At 45.4% G+C, this 17052-nt stretch overlaps 1 protein-coding gene across 7 annotated transcripts in view; it reads left to right on the forward strand.

Annotated features, from left to right (window-relative positions):
- Nucleotides 1-17052, forward strand: part of si:zfos-2326c3.2 (mitogen-activated protein kinase kinase kinase kinase 4) — a 337746-nt gene that overhangs the window by 202656 nt on the left and 118038 nt on the right. For 6 of the 7 annotated variants that reach the window (XM_068047141.1, XM_068047135.1, XM_068047139.1 and 3 more), the window contains 2 exons: nucleotides 3072-3148; nucleotides 12878-12999. In XM_068047141.1, coding sequence (XP_067903242.1) covers nucleotides 3072-3148; nucleotides 12878-12999 — 199 coding nt within the window. The remainder of the gene's footprint in view (nucleotides 1-3071; nucleotides 3149-12877; nucleotides 13000-17052) is intronic. The other variant, XM_068047137.1, reaches the window with a different exon arrangement.

Raw genomic sequence — 17052 nt, forward strand, 5'->3', positions numbered from 1 at the left:
TGAACCTTTTGCTGAGTCCATTAGGAAGGATGTGAGCATAAGAGGGGTGACAATCCCAGGCAGTGGAGGCACTCAGGTCAAAGCATCCCTGAACATGGATGACGTCGCCATCTTCTGCTCGGATCCGCTATCCGTTCGCAGACTGATGAGCATCTGCGACCAGTTCGAACTGGCCTTGGGAGCCAAAGTCAATCACAGCAAGAGTGAGGCCATGTTCTTTGGGAACTGAGACGACCGATCCTTTGTCCCCTTCACCGTCAGGTCAAACTACCCGAAGGTGCTGGGGATATGGTTCGGAAGGGCTGGGGCATGCACCAAAACCTGGAAGGAGCAAGTAGCCAGGGTACACCATAAACTGAGCATGTGGGAGCAGCAATCGCTCTCCATTGTGGGTAAGAACCTGGTCATCAGGTGGGAGGCACTCATGCTGTTGCTGTATGTGGCGCAGGTCTGGCCCATACCCCACTCCTGCGCCGTGGCGGTCACCTGAGCCATTTTCTGCTTTATCTGGAGATCCAAAATGGGCCAGCTCCGGAGGGACAGGATGTTCAAACCTCTGGATAAGGGCAGGAAAAATGTACCCAACGTCGCCCTCATCCTGATGACCACCTTCATGTGCGGCTGCATCAAGCTGTGTGTACGCAGACTCCCAAGTGTCACTACGTGCTGAGGTTTTTATTTTATTTATTTATTTGGAGATATAGCACTGAAACAGGCCCTTCGGCCCACCGAGTCTGTGCCGACCAACAACCACCCATCCATACTAATCCTACATTAACCCCATATTCTCTACATCATCCCCACCATTCTCCTACCACCTACCTACACTCGGGGCAATTTATAATAGCCAATTTACCTATCAATCTGCAAGTCTTTGGAGGTGGGAGGAAACCAGAGCATCCGGCAGAAACCCACGCAGACACAGGGAGAACTTGCAAACTCTGCACAGGCAGTACCCGGAATTGAACCTGGGTCGCTGGAGCTGTGAGGCTGCGGTGCTATCTGTTCCCGGTGTTACGAAGGATGGGTCTGGTCACATTGCCGCGGAACGCTCCATCCAGTTGGACCCGTGCAGTACCACCTATCCTTCGTGGGAAAGTTTCTGCAGATAAACACCTTTGACCCCAATCCATCAGGCAGTGGTCTACACGGAATGTCCTCAAGGCCTTATGGGAAAAGGAGATGGTGGATCCGGTCGGATGGTTCCCTGAGCAGACTGCCAAAGCCATTTGGCAGAATGCCTCATCACCAGAACTTTCAAACAAGCACCAAGACATAGCTTGGCTGGTGGTGAGAAGGGCCCTCCCCGTCAGATCCTTCCTGTACGCCCAGAGTCTCGCCCCCTCCACATGCTGCCCTCGAGGTGGCTGCGGGGGGGAAGAGACAGTTGCCACCTCCTTCTGGAATGTGTCTTTGCAAAGCAGGTGTGGAAAGTGATGCAGTGGTTTTTGTCGAAGTTCATCCCAAGCAGCTCTGTAACACAGGAGTCTGTTCTCTACGGGCTGTTCCCAGGAACGCACACCGAGATTAACATTAACTTCTGCTGGAGGACCATCAATTCGGTGAAAGTCACTCTCTGGTCTACCTGAAACCTGTTGGTCTTCCAACGAAAAGAGTTGTCCATGACCGAGTGTTGCAGACTGGCACATTTTAAGGTCCAGGACTACGTGCTGAGGGACGCACTAAAGCTTGGGGCAGCTGCTGCAAAGGCTCAATGGGGAAAGACCACTGTGTAAGGTCCACCCACCAAAGTGAACTGAGGGGCTGGACCCATGGAAAACCCCTTGGGCTGTATACACCAAATATGGGTTTGCTGTAAAATGAACATGGCATGTAAAATGGAATGGAAGGGTTGTGAGGCAACTCACTCCTGTATTGAAGAAAACTGATTTCCTTTGCACTTTTTTGAATGTCAACTTGGTGCTGTTTTGAACTGTTTTGTAATGTATTTTTTACAGATTTTTATGAATAAAGCATATTTTTGGGGGAAAAAAGCTCTCCCAACTTTGGCACAAGCCCCCAGATGTTAGTAAGGAGGACGTTGCAGGCTCAACAGGGCTGGGTTTGCCGTTATCATTTCCGGTGCCTAGGTCAATGCCAGGTGGTCCGTCCGGTTTCATTCTGTTTTATTGACTTCGTAGCAGTTAGATACAACCCAGTGGCTTGCTAGGCCATTTCATACTCTACCGTTAGCTTCGAATGAATACCATCTCATACTTAGCTTCCCTGTTAATTTTAAGAACTTGTTGGATTCGCACATTAATTTCCCATTAAATTCTCCACAGAAAGTTAAGGCTCATAATTAACCAGTACCCTTTTATTGACATGATAATTGTTAATGGAATGCAACATATCTGGCCCAGACAGGAGACAATTTAAACAATTCCTGCACATGGTAAATTCTTCTTAGAGATTAAAAATGTAAACTTGTACATTTTTTTTCTTAACTTCGCTTTGTCTTTTTTTCTCTCTTAATCCAACCTATCTTTCCTTCTATTCCTGATTTGACGGTAATTCACCCAATCTCATTCACCTCCTTCTCCATTGTTCCTCTGTTTCTTTCTGAATCCTTAAATCTAATTGATTTAAGAAATAGACTGTGGGTCCTATTGTTTACTCATTTCCCAGGTGCCCGGTCTCACTCTCACCATTATCGGCTCACACTTTCGGCAACCTGTCATGTAAAAAAAATTTTTAAACCTGCAAAGGGCAAGTCTATGTAATGGCAGGTATAGATCAGCCAAGATCTAATTGAATAGCAGGACAGGCTTGTGGGGCTGAATGGTCTACTCCTACACCTATGTTCGTAAATATCTGATTAATTAATTTCATTTCAAATTTAATTAAGTCTTTAGGCATTGGGTTTGGGAAATCATTCATGCATTTTGTAGCAACAGGAATTGTTTGTTGGGTTTAATATGAATTTATAATTTAATCCTGCAGCAAATGGTGTTCTATTCTATGACCAAGAGTTTAAACTGCTTCCACATTTAAGACAGTCCAGTCATGGTAACTTCTTCTCAGGAGTGGAGATATTGAACAAATAATTTTACATTCTTTTTACTCCTAAGGTTCCCGAAAGGACTGTCTCAAAATCCTACAGCAGAGACCAAATAAGCAGTCAAGCTGGCCAGAAAAGCAGTTCCAGGTTAGTGACCACAGTCTATTGTATGTAGAGCTGACTGCAGCCTAGATGCCTGATTAACACTATTTTTAATAGTAATTAATAAGGATCAACGATGCACTGAATTACAAATCTGAATTGGTCTGGCTGTGACAATTATCTTTGAAATCGCAGTGTGAAATCTAACAGGATTTTAGGTAGAGATTCCACTTTGGATGTTATCTGGATATTTTGTTCAAAAGTTGCTCAAATTTGCGCTGGTTTGGTTACAGTTCAAGTTTCTGATAAAAAATCATTTGCATAATCACAAATGTAAAATTGTCCATAAACCAGTGTAATCGAGCAGTGTATAAGAACATAATTGTTTCTTTCTCTTTCCATTAAGAAGTAATCCTTGATGTGTTTATGAGTGGTAACCTGGGGGCAGTTTTATTAATACAGCTGAAAATGGATGTATCACCAAAAATAAATGTTTTTAATAAGAGTGCCTCGTCCTCCACCTGTCAATAACCTGATTTAAAATCACTGAAAATTACTTTTTTAAAAAATCTATGCTGACCGATTTATAACTTTCATTGATACACACTAGTCAGTTTCTAGGTAAGTTACGTTTTCGTTGATTTGAAAAATCTTTCAAAATGGATCTATTAGTGTCTGTCCATCTTAGAAAATGAATACAATTTGAAGAAGCTTTCTGAACCAGTGCAGTCGGCAGAAGCTCACAATTGTAACCTGGGGACATGGCCACTTGTGTGGATTTAACCTTAAACTAGAAAGAAAGATCTTCCTTACACCCCACTTCCTGAAAGGACACCATTCCATTCTCCAGTTCCTCCATCTCTGTCACATCTGTTCTGATTTGATCGAGGTATTCAAAATCATGAGGGTTCTGGTTAGAGTAGATAGGGAAAAACTGTTCCCATTGGTGGAAGGTTCGAGAACCAGAGGACACAGATTTAAGGTAATTGGCAAAAGGAGCAATGGCGACATGAGGAAAAATGTTTTCACGTAGTGAGTGGTTAGGATCTGGAATGCACTGCCTGAGAATGTGGTGGAGGCAGGTTCAATTGAGGCATTCAAGAGGGAATTGGATTGCTATCTGAAAAGGAAGAATGTGCAGGGCTACAAAGAGAAGGTGGGGGAGTGGCACTCAGTGAATTGCTCCTTCAGAGAGCCAGCACAGGCACGACGGGCCAAATGGCTTCCTTCTGTGCTGTGACCATTCTAGGATATGATTTTATGATGATACAGCCAACCATGCCAGCACTTCTGGTATGTCTTCCTTTTTCTTAACTAAGCATTCCCCCGATCGTGATTGACAGGGACCTCAATCGTGGCCATTCCATTTCACCTGCTTTCACCCCTTCCGCTCTCTCCCACAATTACAATAGGGTTCCCCTTGTCCTCACCTTCCACCCCACCAGCCTCTGTATTCAACGGATCATCCTCCACCATTTTTGCCACCTCTAGCATAATGCTACCACCAAACACATCTGCCCCTCCCCTCCCCTTTCAGCATTTCGAAGGGGCCTTTCCCTTTACGACACCCTGATCGACTCCTCAATCACCTCCAGCACACCCTCTCCTTCCCACAGCACCTTTCCATGCAAGCGCAGGAGATGCAACACCCACCCCTTTTACCTCTTTCCTTCTCATCGTTCAAGGCTCCAAAAACTCCTTCCAAGTGAAACAGTGATTTCTTTCAATTTAGTACACTGTATTCATTGCTCTACACTGGGGAGATCAAATGCAGACTGGGTTACCACTTTGTGGAACACCTCTGTTGGACCCACAAGTGTGACCCGAGCTTTCGGTCGCCTGTCATTTCAATTCTCCACCTTGCTCTCATACTGACCTCTCCGTCCTCGGCCTGCTGCAGCATTCCAATGAAGTTCAACACAAGCTCGAGGAACAGCACCTCATCTTTCCATTAGGCACTTTGCAGCTTCTGGACTCAACACTGAGTGCAACAATTTCAGGCTGTAACCTCTGCCCCCATTTGTTTCCTTTCTTATTGCAGGTTTCGGTTTTACCCTCGTTTTTCTCTATGTTTTGCTTTCAGGCAGTAGCTGTTCATCATTCTGCCACTCACACCTAATCTAAACACATCTTTTGTTTCTTTTCTTGTCTGATTACCAGTTCCTTTGGCCCTGCACCACCAACTCTTTGATTATTCTCCTGTCTTCCACTCGATCGCAGACCTTCCCTTTTGTTTGTTTTTTCAACCCTTCCCCCATTCACTTACTTAAAGCCTATTGCATTTCTAACTTTTCCCAGTTCTGAAGAAAGGCCACAGACCTGAAACATTAACTCTATTTCTCTCGCCACAGATGCTGCCTGACCTGCTGAGTATTTCCAGTATTTTCTGTTTTTTTTAAAGATCGCAAGTGGTTTTGGGTGTAATTCACATTTAAAATTCCCAATCGTATGCAGTGGTTTGACCAATTCTGCCTGGATTGTACTGGTGATACAGGAATGAATGGAAAGTCTACCCCAAAGTGCCCATCTGCAAATCTCATAACTACAACAACAACTTGCATTTAGATAGTGCCTCTAACATAGTAAAACATCCCAAAATGCTTCACTGGAGCTTTATTAGATAAAATCTGATACAAAGCAGCATAAGCAAATATTAGACAGGTGGCCATTAGCTTGGTGAAAGATGTAGGTTTTATGGGGCATCTTAAAGGAAGAGAGAGATAGGTAGAGAGTTTAGGGTTTATTGCAGCTGAAAAAGTGGAGCGATGACGATCAGATATGCACACAAAGCCAGAATTGGAGGAGCATAGAGATCATGGAATGTTGTAGGATTGGAAGATGTTACAGAGATAGGAAGGTTGTTAATGGTAGGAACCTGTGGCTGGTAATATTTTTAATGAGTGCTATCACCTAAGGGGAAGCATCTGATCCTTGGTGATAAGGTGGGGTAGCAGAGTGCGCATCTATTTGCTGATGGCTAGTTGGGGGTGAGTGAGGGAGTATATTCTGCAGTGGTCATTTTGGTGGCATGATACCAGGGTTGAATTATGAGAGCAGGTTGCATAAACTTAACTTGCATTCCCTAGAGTTTGGAAGTTGAGGGTTGATCTAGTTGTGTTTAACACGATAAAGGAATTTGATAGGGTAGCTACCAGGTAATTACATCCTCTGGTGGATGAATTCAGAACAAGTAGCATAACTTAAAGTTAGTGATAGGCCCTTTAGGAGTGACATCAGAAAGCATTTTTTCACACAACGGGTAATGAAAATCTGGAACCCACTTGTGTGATTGCCTTTGAGAGTGATGTCCCTTTAAGATCTTAGTATGCTAATAACTAAGTGCCAAGACATAGTCATGTGACTACTTGCCAGACTGACTCTGTAACTTTAACACCAAGAGGCAGCTTCTGTAAATAGATAGCTCTGCACTGTAGAATAGTTTAGCAGTTTAATAAACCTGTTTGAAATCTTCAACAACTGAACTCCAAGCATCTCATTTATATTGCTTCAGACAAAAGACTGTTATTGCTGGATCAATTGAAATTTTCAAGACTGAGATTTAGGGTATCAAGGAATATGGAGCAAAGGGGTGTGGAGTTAATGTACAACTCAGGCATGATTTAACTGAATGGTGGAACAGGCTTAATGGCTGCTGCTGTTCACATGGAGTTGTTGGATTCCTAATGATCTAGAATCACTACTCAATGCCTGAAAGACTAGTGTTAGGTAAGTAAGCATATTCACTGGACTCATTTGTCTGTTCCCCAAGGCATTTTATTGAAGGAGTAAGTGACAGGGGTCTGGATTTGATCAAGTGTGTGGCCCAGAGTAAGGGTCTCCACAAGGTTTATCATTGTAGGTTACATAGGCCCCTCATGGGCCACATATACAGTTTAAATCAACGTTGCCGTACTTTTTGCACAGATTACAAACCGACCTTGTTGTTGCAAAGATTGTCTGTCACCTCCAGACTCAACTATTCCAATACAAAAGCAAAATACTGTGGATGCTGGAAATCTGAATTAAAAACAGAAAATGCTGGAAATACTCAGCCGGTCTGGCAGCATCGGTGGAGAGTGAAACAGAGTTAACCTTTCAGGTCGATGACCTTTCGTCAACTATTCTGGGCCCTCTGGGCTGGCCTCCCATTCTCCCCCCTGCGTAAACCTCAGCTGATCCAAAACTCTGCTGCCCGTGAGTTTGGTAGAAGAGCCTCAGAAACCTTGGAAGGGCATAAATGATGTTCACGCTTTTTTGCCAAAGGTGTCCATAATTCAGAAGGGGAAATTCACCCCCACTATAAACATGGGTTGTCGTTATTTTCGTCATCGTTCTAAGTGGTTGAAAAGGAACAATTGCAGTGCACACACACAAGCTGACTAAAACACACAACTTTCACCTCATCCTTGTCGCAATGATGTCCCTTCCCTCTTTCACCTCCCCCCATTTCACTGTTAAACCTAGGAATTATATATACCCTGTGGTTCAAAAGGCCACTTTCAGATGTTGTGCAACTTAGAGATTGCCTCTGGCATTGTCATTTGTGCCTCTCAATGTGGTCTTGTTGGCATGTAGATAAAACTGCTTTGCTGAGGGACAAATCAGTCATGGTATTTTAATGTCATTCATTTTAAATACTTCCGAGAGGTCATTTAACCGAAAGGGTAATTTGCTGAAGTCACTCTGCATGCAAGGAATCTTCCCAAGGGATATGCATTATCAGAAATACGGGTGTGTGTCAGGATTAATTTAAATGGTCAGAAAATCCCCGAATTTACAAAATTCCAACCCAGTGGGACTAGCTTTCCATGAGTTACCCCCTCTATTGTGCTACGTGGTTTTGATCTATTTCTTCAGGCATTTTAATACTATATGTATATATTATATATTATATGTATATATATATATATATGTATATATAACTAGTTCCCTTTGTTAGCAACTAATAAGAACTACTGTGCCACATCAGGTCATAAAGGAAGATTGCCGCAGCTGTATTTTAAATTGATGTGCCAGACTGGAAGGGGAGAATGATCTGTACGTTGCATTCCATACTTAACTCTTATTTCAAAAAGTGATTTATTTACCATTTATTTTCATTTTTCAAAAAGGTAATTTCATAGTTGTGCTAGAAAGGTTTGTACTTGTGTAGTGCCCTGTTGCATCTCTCATGAATGTTTCACACGTGAGGTGATTATGATGTCAGCAAAGACTGCCAACATTTTATAAGCAGCAAGATTGCACAAACAGCAATTGGATGATTGAGCAGTTAATCTTTTGTTCATGTTAGTTGATGGAAGTATGATTGCAAACATATGTAGAACAAATCCCTACTCTTTGAATAGTAACTAGCAGCCAGAGCCTTTGTCTCATGCTTTATCCAGTACCTGCAACAATGCATCAGATAAAACTATGTGCTTAAGTCCTGGAGTGAAACTTAAACTGCAAACCTCGTAATTCAGAGGCAAAAGTGCTACCAACAAGCTAACTCCTACCTAGCAGACGTTAGTCAGCAATTTCAGTTAGGAATTCATGCATATTTTCTGAGAGAAGAAAGTCTTGAATTAATAGAATGTTCATTTATAAAATTAGTGGTGAGTCACTGAAATTGTAAGTAGAACAGCTAAAAGATTATTTTTTGAACTATAATAATGCAGTCTGGTATGACTTGTTTTCTTTAAATGCACGAACATTATTCATGGAGTAATGTTGCCAGCACCCAGTAGATTGCTGAAAGCAGTAAACTGCAGAGCAGTGAGTTTCCAAACTGTCCCAGCTGTATCCCACGGCATGAAAACTCATGTTGGCACGCTCATTACTGTAACCTTGGCAGGTATTAACGTGTCACCATTAGTGATACTAAACACCCCAGGAGGTGTTCTTTCACATTGCGCCTGAAAGTAACATACACAACAAATGCTGCAAGATTCTGCAAGTCAGTGTTAAAGGAAATGATGGATCATAAATAGATATACAGTAGATAGCCCAGTGCTTAGGGTACTGGATTATCGTCAGAAATCATGACTTCAAATCGATGATAAATTCAATCTGCTGATCTGTGGGTGGCACCAAATACAATAACCATGAAAGCTACTGGATTATTGTTAAAGCACAACTGGTTCATGAAGGGCATTTAGTGACATCCTACAAATCTGACATACTTATGATGCCAGTCCAATACGTTGGGATTGAATCTTAATGACCTTAGGGCAACTATGGATGGGCAATAAATGCAGCCTTGTCATGCATCCTGAGATCCAGAATACTTAAAATGTTGAATGTACTTTCTATTTTTGTTAACATGGGCTATTACTCTAATATTTTTGGGAATGTTTCCCCATTTTTGAGGGATGGGTTGGCGTTGCATATTGCCCAGTTCCACCAATGCCTCTTGCCCATTGCTACCAAGGTCCTAGTCTGTATCTTTACCATCCTGAGGCTTGACCTATCCAATTGTTACAAAGGCCAGGTTTACCTCAAATGGGTACAACAATGCTGGTCACTCCTCTAAGCAGTCCACGATCTTGCATTCAGGAGTAGTCATACTACCCAACATCTAATTTTACGATCGCATTAACCTGTGATCTGAACTTGAAATTGTGTCCTCACATGCACTGGTCCAGATCTGTTCGAAGACAGACTGAGAAGCAATTGATGAGACAGGGCCAGAAATACATTGTTTGACTTCTTTATTTCAAAAGCAGCAAGTGAACATGCAAAGTAAGAGTCCAAATTCCAACACTTACATAACTCAATCACAATTCTCTCCTTGAAAATTGGAAAAAATAATAAACCGTATTTCCTGCCCTTTTTGTGGACTGACTGACTTATTTTTGGCAGTGCCTTCTTCTGCTAACTAAAGCCTGACTTCCTGCATTTTTAGCTGCTAGCTCTGAGCCAAAGACAGTTCCTGCTGCCCTTTGCTCAAACCTCACTGCCCCTGTGTTCTTTACTATGAGTGTTTCCATGCAGAGAGAAGGCTGTAACATTGACTTACATAGGAACAGGAGTATATTCTTCAGTCCCTCAGTCTGTTCTGCCTTTCAGTTAGATCATGGCTGATCTGACTCTTAACTCTGTCTTAGTTCTGTAATCCTTAATAGCCTTGTCTAATAAAAACTTATCAGTCTCAGTATTGAAATTTTCACTTGACCTCTAGCTTCAACAGCTTTTTGGGGGAGAAAGTTCCAGATTTCCTGAACCCATAGGGCTGGATTTTGTTGAGCTCCCAACGCCGGGCTCCATGGCGGGGAGGGGAGGGGTCCGGAAGATTGTATGGGCAGCATCCCACCACGGGGCCTGACGCTGGGAGTGCCGGGCTCGATCTTCCCGGTGACGGCGAGGCTCCATGGCAGCCACCCCACTGCTCGGCGATGGGACCCAACGTTAAATATTTAAATAAAGTGCATGAGTATATTTAAATAAAATTGGCCACGATCCTGCCTGCTGCCCGGGATCTTCCGCGCAGTGGCCAGCACTCGTGTGCCTTCACTTTCCCGTCCAGTGAAGGCTGGAGCCACCAAGGTGGGGAAGGGGGGAACTTAGGATTTGTGGTGTATGGGAGGGGGACTTTGTACAGTTTGGTGTGGGGCTGGGGGGAGGAGGTCAGATCATCAATGTAAGTGTTTAGGGGTGGGGAGAGGGCAACTATTTCATGTAAGTGTTTTTGAGGGGGAAGTGTACAGTGTACTGGGGGTGGGTACAGCTTTAAATATTCAAATTTAGAGGCAAGTCTGGCAGCCCTTTAAAAATGGCGCCAGCGCCTGCGCAGAGGCAGCTGATGCCTTTGCCGACATTGCAGAGCCCGCCCCCACCACATGATTTGGGTGGCGTGGGGGGGAGAGCAGCCCGACCTGCGTGACATCATGATCCCCATGCACTAGATTACAGCGGCATGGCGGTGCGCAGCTGGCATGTGCGGGCTGCCATTATCTTCGCCCGCCACCGGGAACATTAAATCCAGCCCATTGTGTAAAGAGGTGCTGCCCGACATCATCCCTAAATGGCCTAACTCTAATTTTCAGGTTTTGCCCCCATGTTCTGGACTCACCCACCAAAGGAAATAGTTTCTTTCTATTATATCAAGTAATTTCATCATCTTAAATGCTTCAATTAGATCACCCCTTAATTTTCTATGCTCATGGGAATACAAGCTAAGACGATGCAACCTGTGCTCATAATTTAACCCTTTTAGACCTTATGTCATTCTGGTGAATCTGCAGTGTGCCCCCCCCTCACACCCCCCACAAGACCAGTATAACTATCCTGAGGTCTGGTGCCCAAAACTGAATGCAGGATTCCAAATGTGGTCGAACCGGAACTGTATATAACTGTAGCAGAGCTTCCACCCTTCTGTATTCCAGCCCCCTTGAGATGAAGGCTAACATTTCCTTGTTAATTAATTTTCGTGCCTAGCTTTTAGTGATTTCTGTGCATGCACGCCCTAAATCTCTCAGCTCCAACACAATGCCTAGCTTCTCACCATTTAGAAAATACCCTGATCTCTCTTTCCCATGTTGAATTCCATCCACCACAGTTTTGCCATGTCAATTTTTTTTTGTATTCTTTCATGGGGCGTGGGCATCGGTGGCTAGGCCAGCATTTATTGCCCATCCCTAATTGCCCTTGAGAAGGTGGTGGTGAGCTGCCTTCTTGAACGGCTGCAGTCTGTGTGGTGTAGGTACACCCACAGTGCTGTTAGGAAGGGAGTCCCAGGATTTTGACCCAGTGACAGTGAAGGGACAGAGATATAGTTCCAAGTCAGGATGGTGTGTGGCTTGGAGAGGAACCTGCAGGTGGTGGTGTTCCCATGCATTTGCTGCCCTTGTACATCTAAGTGGTAGAGGTAGCGGGTTTGTAAGGCTGTCGAAGGAGCCTTGGTGCGTTGCTGCAGTGCATCTTGTAGATGGTACACACTGCTGTCACTGTGCATCAGTGGTGGAGGGAGTGAATGTTTGTGGGTGGGGTGCCAATCAAGCGGGCTGCTTTGTCCTGGGTGGTGTCAAGCTTCTAGACTGTTGTTGGAGCTGCACCCATCCAGGCAAGTGGAGAGTATTCCATCACACTCCTGACTTGTGCCTTGTAGATGGTGGACAGGCTTTGGGGAGTCAGCAGGTGAGTTACTCACCGCAGGATTCCTAGCCTCTGACCTGCTCTTGTAGCCACTGTATTTATATGACTGGTCCAGTTCAGTTTATTTTCAATGGTAGCCCCTAGGATGTTGATAGTGGGGCATTCAGGATGGTAATGCCATTGAATGTCAAGGGGAGATGGTTAGATTCTCTCGTTTAAGATTGTCATTGCCTGGCACTTGTGTGGCATGAATGTAATTTGCCACTTATCAGCCCACCAGTAAGCCTGTCAATAAAGCTGGCTAGCTCCTCTCCCCCACCACGCTCCCCCCACACCCCAACCCCACCTCGGGTGTAATTTTAAATCTAATTTCAGTTCCTTTCTCTGCTTCATCCCTCATGTTTCTCATTAGCTGTAAAGCACATTGGGACAACCTGAGATTGTGAAAGGTAGCGTAAACGTGTGAGTCTTTCTCAGTCACTGCTCTCCTTTGAATATATTCAGTTAATATCAGACCGTCAGGAGATATTGCCATATCTGTGTGAAATGTCAACTTCCATGTTTTTAACTGCGAGTAATCAAAATGGTTACTTTTATGCAGAACACTTCACTCTCCACGCTAACAAGAAGCAGTTGCCAATCGTGATGAAAAGTTTCTGCGTCACAGTTCACTGATTGTGGATTGTTTGTGTTTCTGTTCAGTAGTTTTGAACTGCAGCCCCTGTGGGAGAGGGTGGAGAGCCCGCTAGCCAAGCAATTAAAAGGCAATTCCCCCGGCAACAATTCACAGAGTGGCATTCGAACTAGTTCTCGGACTGTATCAGGTGAGTCTCTGGCTTTGGCATAAGTTTATTCCTATGAACACCTTTTAAAAGAAACAGTGTTTCAGTTTGTCACCGCATCTTGTGTCTTGAAACAATGAGAAAATTGCAGTGTTATGCCCATCAGTTTTTTTTAATTGTGTTTCTTCAAGTTCTCTTGGTACTACACACTATAACTTCCCCAAAAAGTACATATTTTTAGGGAAGTTGCAGGGTGTGGCATCAAGTTCCCATGCCACTCCCTGTTGAGCTGCTTGCGATTTACCTCGACATTGAAATACTTAGAACTTACAACACAGAAACAGGGTGTTCGGCTCAATGAATCCATGCTGATGTTTATTTTCTATGCTACCTATATCCCTTCATCCCCCATCCCTTCAACTGACCACCTGATCTAATCTTGAATTGTTGACATAGCTTCTGTCTCAACCACTAAGAGTGGAAGTAAATTCCACAGCATCACAACTCTGGGTAAAGAGATTTCTCCTGCCCTCTGTTCTAAACCTCCTGCATGTCATTGTGTATTTGTTGCCCCTCATTCTAGACCCCTCAACTACTGGAAAGAGTCTTCTTCTATCCGTCCTCTTCCCTCCTCATAATTTTGAACACTTCTATTGTAATCTGCATTGTTCTAAAGAAAAAAGACCCAATTTTTCAAGTCTTTCTTCATATTTGTGTTTTCTGCTACAGACAGCATCTTCGTGAATGTACTTTGTACCCTCTCTGAAGCCTCAATATCCTTCATATCACGTGGAGCCTAAAACTGCACACAGTACTCCAGCTGAAGTCTTGCTAAGATTTTATGTGGTCTCATCATTACTTCTTGGCTTTTATATTCTGTACCTTTTGAGATAAAACCGAGGATTCCATTCGATGTTTTTACAACCTCATCAATTTAATGTCCTGTGAACCTATACCTCCAAATCCCTCTGCTCTTTCAGAGCTCTGAGCTACTTAAATTCAGAGTATAATTATCACTGTTATTTTCTTCACAAAAATCTACCTGAGAGTGACATGGCTTGATATCCTTCAGTTTTCCTCATTCTCCTTGTGTCTGCTGGGCCATCCCCATCCCTTCCACTCTGATCACTCAGCTGAGATTAAAAACAGCACTGCAGGAAATTGGGAGCAAGATCCTCATCGTGCTACTCCACAGCAATGTTCACTTATGCCCCAAGACTTTGCAATGGTGTATATGGGGCGACATAAAGATTATAAATAGGAGGAGGCCAAGAATAAATCCTTGGGGGGACTCAAGGGGTAACAATGTGAGGGTGAGAAGAGAGGCCATTGCAGATGATTCTCTGGGTACAACTGGATAGGTCAGGGTGGAACCAGGTGACAGCAATCCCACTCAGCTGGGTAATGGAGGGGAGGCGCTGGAGAAAGATAGCGTGATCAACCATGCCAAAGGCTGTAGATGGATCAAGAAGAATAAGGGGCAATAACTTACCACAGTCGCAGAAGCTGATGTTTGTGACTTTGATTAAGGTCATGTTAGTGCTGTGGCAGAGACAGGAACCTGACTGAAGAGGCTCAGCCAAGGAGTTGCAGGAAAGATGAGCATGGATTTGAGAAGCAACATCATGTTCACGGACGTTGGAGAGCAATGGGAGGTTGGAAATAGGGCAGTAGTTTGCAAGGACAGAGCAGTCAAGGGTGGGTTTTTTGACAAGAGGATTGATGACAGTAGATTTGAAGGGGGCCGTATCTGAGGAGAGGCAACCGTTAACAACATCCTTTAACATTGGGGTCAGGAAGGGAATTTGTGTAGTCAGTAGTTCACTGGAAACAGGGTTGAAGGAGCGGTAGATGATTATCATGGACAAGATAAGCTTGGCAAGGACATGAGTGGAAATAGGATTTTAAAAAATTATCTGGAGGAAGTTGCAAGTTTAAGGCTAGGGAAAGGGTGAAACTTTGGGTAAAGTTAAAGTGCTGGGATGCAGTTGATTGGGTGGAGTCAGTTTGGACCACCAAGAAACTAATGTCCAGGCTGAATTTTATGGAGCTGGTGGGGTCCCAACACCAGGCTGAAAAGGTGAGGGGACGGGACCCCCCCCCCCCCCCTCCCCTCCCCTCCCCTCCCCCTCCCCTCCCCTCAGCCTTTTGGAGACCGCCCCCAGCTGAATTTAATGGTGCTTGGGCAATGAACTGCCCAGCACATGGTCTACATCCTTTTAAGGATGGGGATCCCGCCTCCCAGAGCTGTGAGCCAATCAGAGGGCCGGCAGCTCAGTAGTATGGACAGTGCCAATGGGAGGGCAGGATGGGGAGGGTGTCTCAGCACAGCGGCAGCCTTTGCTGTGAGGGGCCCTCTGTGGGCCACAGATTGCCCAAAGAAGAGGCCCTCCAAGCCCCCAGAGAGGCCACCTTGTTTTAGTGGGCAACCTCCCCACATGGTGGAGGCTCCCCAGTTCCCTCCCCCCCACCCACCGGTGGCAGAAAGAGGTCCTTAAGTGGCTAATAATTGGCCACTTAAGGGCCTCAATTGGCCTCTGGGTGGGAAGGCTGTCTTCGGCCTTTCCCAATCCCCAACTTAATCACAGGTGATGGGAAAGGAATTTAATACATTAGCAGTTAATTCATCACGATTCATTGTGGGGCTTAGGTTTAAGTGGATGATGGATGGCCCTCATGTGGCTTCGGATTACCAGCGTTAAAGGCTGGCAGCACCAAGGCGAGGCCTCAGTGCTGTGATGCGAAAGCAGCCATGACCAGCACTGCATTGGTGGAGAGGGCATACAGTGCACACTGCAAGGGGTGTCAGAGTCTCATGCAGGGTCTCGGCTGGCCTGCAAGGTGGTGGGGGTGGGGGTGCTAGGATTTGAGTGGCTGCATTGGGTGACCAAATTGTTGTGAGTAGTTTGGCTGCCCATACTGTTGGATGCAAGGGTCAGCTATCAGCAAGGGTGGGCACTGAGGGCCATCAGAGCTGGGAGAAGTAGCAAAGGCACAGCTACCAAGGCAGGGTCGTCTCTGCATCGACAGTGCTCTGGAGGCCCACTGATTACCTGGCATAGGTCTCATACACGCTGTCTTTTTGAACCCCTCTGGTGCAATGCAGTGCCTCCGATGGAGGGAGGGCCAGGTGGCGGCTGTGCCTGCCCATGAAGCTCCATGACGGGAGCAGCAGCAGCCAGCCATGCCAAGAAAGGCTCAAATCAACTTCCTCTAAATGTCTGAACGGCATTGTCTGCAAAGGCTACGGCTTTCCAGGGAGGCTGTCACTGACTTATGCGCCTTCCTACAGTAGGATCTGCGATCTATGGGATTCGGGGGTCACCCTACGCCCATGGCCCTGAAGGTCACAGTGGCACTAAACTTTTACGCATCTGGATCATTCCAAGGATCCACCCAGGACCCTTGTGGGGTCTCCCAGGCCACAGCGCACCAGTGCTAACCAATGTCCTGTTCAAGAAGGCCAGTGGCTATGTGCGGTATGGGAACGACCCTGACAGTCAGGCCAAGAAGGTCATCGGGATCAGGGCCATCACTGGATTCCCCCAGGTGCAAGGTGTGACAGATTGCACGCATGTGGCCATCAAGACTCCAACAGAACAGCCAGCCGCCTTCATCAACAGGAAGGGCTTTCAATCAATCGACATTCAACTGGTCTGTAACCACCAAAAGCATTTTCTGCAGGTGTGTGCCCTGTTCCTGGGAAGCAGCCACGAGACCTACATACTTCGACAGTCCCAGGTGCCGCAGCATTTCAGGCCCCCCGCTTGCCTTCAGAGATGGATTCTTGGGGACAAGGGCTACCCAATGAAGACATGGCTACTCGCGCCTGTGAGGAGCCTTCACAATGCAGCGGAGGAGAGGTACAGCATTTGCACTGCTCCACCCGAGCGACAATCGAGCAGGTCATTGGGCTGCTGAAGATGAGATTCGGATGCCTAGATAGATCCGCTGGAGCCCTGCAGTATTCCCCAGTGATTTTTCATGTATCGTGGCGGTCTGCTGTTCTCTGCGCAATCTAGCACTGCAGAGGGGCGAGGCCTTGCATGACATGATTGAATGACACTCCTCCACCGACCAGGAGGATGCGGAGGA

Source organism: Heterodontus francisci, chromosome 15 (assembly GCF_036365525.1).
Source record: "Heterodontus francisci isolate sHetFra1 chromosome 15, sHetFra1.hap1, whole genome shotgun sequence".
Taxonomy (NCBI): domain Eukaryota; kingdom Metazoa; phylum Chordata; class Chondrichthyes; order Heterodontiformes; family Heterodontidae; genus Heterodontus; species Heterodontus francisci.